We start from the raw sequence: 7,038 nt of genomic DNA on the forward strand, positions 1-7,038 counted from the left end.
TGCAGGGAACCACTCGCTATAAATCTCCTAACTGTGATATTTTCAGAAATAGAAGTCGCGTTTTTTCATCTGAAACGTGCTGCGATTTATATTCCAAAGCCACTCATATAATGCAGAAACACTCAAGCAAGCAAAACACTTGTGCATTGTTTTACTTACTTGTTTTTGACACATCCGACCGAACTACAAACTTTCCAGTGAGTAAAGCCTGTGTTAATGCTATTGAGTAGGCTAACATGGCCAAAGAAGATATTTTGTTTTATAAATAAATGTTCATTTAAAAGCAGCCCACGATCAGCGTATTAGGTTACCGTTACCCCTTACGGCTCCAACGAGGTTTTGTTCCGTCCTCCATGCTGTGCCAACTCACAGAAGACTATTTTAACCAAGCAGCACGGAGAGCCGCTTCAGAAACGTGCCGCGGCTAGCCGGTATAAACAGAAGCACTGACTAGAGCGGCTGCGATCAGCTCCGGTTCCTGTGGAGCCGTAACGCGCCGCAGAGACGTGCAGTAAGGCGCAGATCAGCTCTAATGTCACTGAATCTGCTGTTAAAAATTAACCATCCATTCATCATATCATCATGCAAAACATACACTACAAATAGCGAATTTTTAATTGTTTCTCGAAATTTCATAGCATTTCCACACCAGCGATGACATGACTGTGGCGCCAAATCATTTATGTCCCCACGCATCATGTACGTCATCACGCGTTGACGTCATCAAATTGTGATCGGTTCGTGAGATCGGCCAAGTGTAGCGAGTACCGATCGAGTCATAAAATTTGATTATCGGCCTATACCGATCTCCGGCCGATCGATCGGAGCATCCCTAGTAAATGACAATCTAATTTGGGCGACCACTTGTGGATGGATCCTCTGGAATACTAAGTAAAAACAGGGCAACCTAAACATGGAGTGAATGGTTTGGCTGACGTCCTTTTTGCCATAATTTGCCAAGATAACAATTCCTAAAGAACAAGAGAAATGAGTCATATTTAGAAGACAAAACTCTTTTGTCAAAATTCCTGGCAACACCGATAAGACATTCGAGCAACCCTGAGGGAGTCTGGCTGGCCTCCATGAATGAGAAGCAATGTTTTAAAAGATGCTGGAGGGCCCATTTTTGCAGAAGTCAAGCTATGATTGATCTCCTTGTACTAGAAAAACAAAATGAGCCTTCAGGCACCAAAACACATACATTAATTAATTAGAGTTAGTCTTCCTTCACTAGTGCCTATCAATAAGTAATTTTCCAAAAGATTTGGTCATTTTGTGCATTTCTCCACTGCAATGCATTACTTACTTTCAGTTTAGGTAGATAACTCACACGAGATACAAAACAAAGCAAATACTCAAAGCCTTTGCCTGCCAATTACTCTTGACTCTATAGATGTATGACATGTTGCATTTGTTTTAAATGAAGGCTTCAGTTTGGCTTAGTCAAATTTCTACCTCATGTTTTGTACCATCGTTAGGCCTATTTCCTGGGCTTTAACTGCTTCTACAACCACTATAGTTCTCATTTTCATAAGTCAGAGCTGACTGAACACTTGCTGAGAGCAGAAAAACCCTGTGCCGGAGTGTGAAAGTAGTTGCATTAGGGTACAGAAAACGCCAATGTTTAAACACTTCTACAGAAGAATGTGAAAGTCTTCACCAATGCGTTGAGCTGCAGACAGAAGCTGATGCTGGAGTCTACACACGGATGTGAATCTTTAAATGTGTTGAGGCAGAAAAAAAATCTGAAAACGCCTGTACAGTATGTTTTAAAGAGAAGGCTTGTGGGCAGGGCTGAAGAGAAACAGTCTAATGTTTCATTTGACACCACAGTACACCTTTGACCAAGAGAAAGTGCACGGTGTACAATTTCACCTGTTAAAGCTGAAGTGGCGCCACTAGAACACAACTGCAAAAATAATGATTGTTTTCAAACACGCCTCCCACCTCATTTTCCGTTGACTTAGTTTATGTTTGCTACACTTCACAAAACACTTTCAGAAAATGAGCAGAAAAACACTGTAACTTTACTTAAAACGGTACTGCTAAGACACATCTCTTTTTTGAAGCCTTTCAAACATGTTCAGACAGAGTTCGAAACTTGATCTAGGCACTTTGTGATACTAAACAAAACACAGCCATCAGCATCTACAGCAATCAGAATTGCCAAGAGACATTGCTCTGTTCAATGAGATTTGACAAACATGGAGGGGTGGCAAACCTCTCGTCTTTTGTCCTTTCACAGAACATTTCACACACTCATTTTCAGAATAGGAAAGCCATTTTACCAAAGAAAAAAAAAAAGTGTGTTACAAAAGAGCCCTAGAAGTGTCTAACGTGTCTCATGTTGCGTCAAACTCAATGCCAGTAAGGGCTTGACAGGTCAAACATATAGCGATAACGGACACTAAAATACCTGCATTAACATAATAAAAAATACATTTTACAAATTTCACAAATACATACATGAACCAATATTGAAGTCATAGACGCATTGCTGGGACACCACAGATAACCACTACATCGACTACAGCTAGTCACTCAGTGGAAAATTCTATTTAGGCCTATGGAGCAAGCCTAATTTCTTCTCTTTCTCCATATAAGGAGACATTTTTTTGCGAGGAAAAAAAGGGTTCCATTATCACTCTGCAGAGGCTGTCCCAGAGTCCTTGTTGGCATAATTTCATTAGTATGGAGATCTAAGTATAGTCAAGAGACTAATGGCGCTTTTTCACTGCATGGTCCGGTTCAGTACGGTTCACTTTTGAGGTTTTTTCCACTGGGTACAGTACCTGGTACTTTTTTTGTTCCACCTCGGTTGAGGTTCCAAGTGAACCGTACAGTTACCAAAACGTGATGGGTAAACTCTGCTGATCACTGATTGGCCGGAGAGAATCTTCACTACCTGCGTCACTGAACTTAAATCAGCACAGCCAGCGAAGGATCGAACACAACTGTTTTGAACGAGCGCACCTTTTTTAACAACCAAAAAATGGCTGTTTCGTGGTCTGTTGAGGAAGTACAGACATTCCTCTCCTTGATAGCAGAGGAGCGGATCCAGCGAGAGCTTGATGGGGCGACACGGAATGAAAACGTTTTTCTGGAGTCGCGGCAGTAGAGGCGGCGCAGCTATAACGACATGTGAATAATCCCGCCCACTCTAAAGCAGTACTAAACTGTAGTGGAAACGCAAATCGAGCCGAGTCGTACCACGCAGTGGAAAAGCGTCATAAGAGTAGACCAGTCAGCTCAAACATGAACAATTACTGATGCACAGCATGCAAAAACACTGTACAAAAGAAAACACTGCATTTGATGGTAGACCTGAACAGACTTGAATGGATAGACACACCTAGATGCCCATGATTAAATAATCTGATATTTTTATGAATGAGATTTTAGGGGGAAAAAAAAAAACTCCACTATGGATATTTTCTTGCGGCCTCTCACAAAAATATTTTTATGTTCTTGCAAGTTACAACGTTTTGAAACACCTGGAATGGCATGCCTCCACATTTGTTTCTGACAACTGGACAGTTGACGCCGCAGGCTGTCATCTCCACATGAATGATCTGCAATCTTCAGGGCTTAGTTTCATCCAAAAACCCTGAGGGCCTCTGCAGTCTACTCTTAACTCAAGCAACAGAGATTGACACCTCTAATTAAAGAAGGCATCATTAAAAAGCAACACTCCGAAAGAGATCACATTTAAGTTTATTTGTCTCATTTTCTTAAGCACTCGCAATCTCTCAAGCACATCATTTGCTGAAACAGGCATTTTCCTTGTGCTGCTGAATGCCCAATGGAGCCAATTTAACTGAGAACGTACATATGTTTGATTAGACAGTCCACTGCCAGATGGTGATCCCTAACCACAAAACCAAGTGCCACTATCACTAATGACAGCAACCAACAGTCCAAAAGAAATGGAAGCTTTAAAGACTAAAGATACACATATTTAAGCTTTATTGGTTCATTATCATTATCCAACAGTTAGCTGGTTCCTCAAGTTTGATTCAGTAGTGATATTTACTGTAAAACTGGGACGTTTCACTCTAGTCTGGAGTATGCAGAATGGAAGTGGGGCGAGTTTTTCAAAGTGGAAGTCAAAGCATCCACATTTTCTCTCACAAATGAGCTTTGTGCTTTTTCTTCTTTTTTTTCCCTCAGTGTGTGGGGAGTGAGAAAATCCCTGTCACTAAAGTCCACACATACGCTATTCCAAACCAGGAACATGCAAAACGCTCCGGTTACTGTCGTAACCTCGGTTCCCTGAGAGCGGGAACGAGACCTTCAGGAAAGGTTGGAAGGGAAGGAGTTCCCATAACGGAGAAATATCTCCGTGATGTCTCGTGAAAGCTCGAGAGGGAACTTATTTGTACTTTTAGAACTATGAGAACAAATGTACAAATTAACTGGCATTATTCAGGCTATTAGAACTTGCATTCATGTAGTAATAATGAATATCACCACAACTGTGATTTCCAGCAGTTTCAGGTCTACAACAGAATCACTGTCATACTGATATTAAGTACAACAGCATGAATGCAAGTGTGACATTGCTTGTATTCCCAAAATGATAATCATCTAAAACTGGTCAACATACATTTGTTCCCATTATTATTGTGAGCATATATGTTTTCGGCCAGCTGATGCTGGGCAGGAGTTAAACAAACATGTTACTATGACAACATTAGGTTGAGATTCACTGGTGTACATCAAAAACATTTACATAAATTTCCACATAAAACCTGTGCTTGGTGCTAGTCACTGCTTTCCATGATAGAATGACAAAAGAAAGGATGTTCGTCTATGAAAGTAGGCTACAGTTTAGGGTAAATTTGGGTTGAGTAATTAATGTCAACATCTGAATTAATAATGTCACACAAAGAAACAAACAGAATGCGAAACCTGAATACACTACAAGTCACTTTGAATGAGCGTGTCTGCCAAATGAAGAAATGTAAAAGCGAACAGAGAGGAGAAAAGATGCATTAGAGACAGACAGGCTGGGCTACGCAATTCTATGTAATCAAGCATCATATAACAGCAAAAATACACGGTAACAATGCGAGTAAGTAACGTTACAATAAATCTCTGGTTACAAAATCAAACAAACCCCGTGTAAGTTTACGACCGACTCAGTACGAAAGAACCGGTCCATCTTACCGTGAACTAAACTGGGTCGACAAAAACCAGGTGTCAAAACCTTAAGGCTTTGTTTTCGGACGTTCGTGCCTTTTCGGTCTTAATTCATGTGGAAACACGCATCTTCAAGAAGACACATGACAGCTTTGGACCCTGAGACCTAACGTTAGCCTCCCACAACACAGGTCTGATTAGTATTCATCTTCTGTATCCAATCTCAACGCTCCCATAAATACATCTCTACAATAAGCAAATAATCTGAATTGATGGATTACTGCATTAGCAGTACATTTCAGCCCAGTATCCCAGTTAGCGCTTGATAGCTCTCTAGCTAGCGGACTCTGCACCTCACCACAATAGACGGCGAGGGGGTCGTTGGGTTCACTGGCTGCAGCTGAATCAAAGCGGAGAAACTCACCATCTAGGTCTCCTTATCAGTCTGCTGAAGAGAAAGGGGATGAGAGATCTGCTGCCCGGTCCGGTCCACTCACTGTGCGCCAGTCGGTTGAAATATCATTTGATTCCTCCGCTGGTCTAAACGATTGACTTCTCCGATTGAGCTAAATGAAATGTACCAGCACACGCTGAGATCATTCGAGCCGTATAGAAAGCTTGACGTGCTTTCCCCCACCTCACGCTTTTCAACGGACGTTTTTTTTTCCTTTATTCAGCAGGATGTCGCACACGATTGGACGCAGCTCCTCGCGCTCTCCTCCCACCTCAGAATTTCCGTTTATTTTCTAATGAGACTTTTGCGAGAAATAGCCGGATTTCGCCTTTTTCTTTCCCGTAGTCTTTATTCAATCGTTAGTGACTAATATATGAGGTAAGTAAAAGGCAATTGAACATTTTTGGCCATCGTAATGTATAAAATTATTTAATTTAATATTGAAGGATTAGTAATTCTCACCGTCATGTCTTTCCAGACCTCAATGGATTTCTTTCCTTTGCAGCATTTAAGGAAAATTTGCAGAATCGTGCATAATCTTGTATATTTTTTTCATACAGTGACAGTTCAAGGGCTGTCAACCTTCATGACAGGAATGACAGGAAACGCCATTAAAGCCTTGTTAATCAGGCCGTGCAACTCATGTGCAACATTCCAAGTCTTCTGGAGTCATAGAAGAACAGAGAAGAACATGAAATTGTTACACTAAAAATACTAGTAGATTTAGACCATGTCATACTAATTTGTTACTAAAAAATTTATTTAAAAATGAAAGAGCAAACTAACAAATCTTTGGTATAAGGAGAGTGATGGGAACATGAAGACCTCATTAGTGGTGCCTTATTGGAAACAGATGTTCAGGAGTCACCTTTCATGGCAAAGGGAGGTGGTACTGACAATTTTAGTGTAGCATTCAGCGAAGTGATATAATGGGGAAAAAACTACGCATCCACCACCTGGTGGGAAGATACCAGCATTGCAGCTGGGAAATAAGACTATATATATATATATAATGAAAGATTACAGCTTTTTGTTTTGGTTCTTAATATGGCTCAAAACCACCTTTGTTTGGCATGCACAACACATTAGCATGTGTCTGTATGTAATCCACTATAGATTGTTAAACAGATGAGTTGGGCCAATTCAGTGTGTAAATAAGATTGACTGTAGTTGCAATTTTGTTTTGGAAAAATTTGGAGAGGCAGTTTTAACATTAAGTGACTTGACATCTGACGCACAGATGCCATTGGCACATGCCGCTATTCTCAGGGACACTTCCGGTGGCACTTCCGGTTTTCAGTGGCATGTGTCAGTGGACAGGAGAGTGGCATGTGTCACAAGTTTTAGTGACATTTTAGTGACACATGCCACTCTCCACTGACACATGCCAATGAAAATCGGACAGTTCAGTTGTGTCATTTGGACAGCCGGTTTTCAGGGGA

General features: G+C 41.0%; 1 protein-coding gene across 1 annotated transcript in view; it reads right to left on the bottom strand.

Annotated features, from left to right (window-relative positions):
- The window catches only part of LOC107674139 (LIM domain-containing protein 2-like), a 15,482-nt gene extending 9,636 nt beyond the window's left edge, over positions 1-5,846 (bottom strand). Inside the window, exon 1 of the mRNA XM_016468037.1 lies at positions 5,567-5,846. Within this exon, the coding sequence (XP_016323523.1) occupies positions 5,567-5,569 (3 nt within the window). The 5' untranslated portion in view covers positions 5,570-5,846. The remainder of the gene's footprint in view (positions 1-5,566) is intronic.
- Positions 5,847-7,038: the final 1,192 nt, after the last annotated feature.

This window comes from Sinocyclocheilus anshuiensis, unplaced genomic scaffold (assembly GCF_001515605.1).
Source record: "Sinocyclocheilus anshuiensis isolate Anshui unplaced genomic scaffold, SAMN03320099.WGS_v1.1 scaffold893, whole genome shotgun sequence".
Lineage (NCBI taxonomy): Eukaryota > Metazoa > Chordata > Actinopteri > Cypriniformes > Cyprinidae > Sinocyclocheilus > Sinocyclocheilus anshuiensis.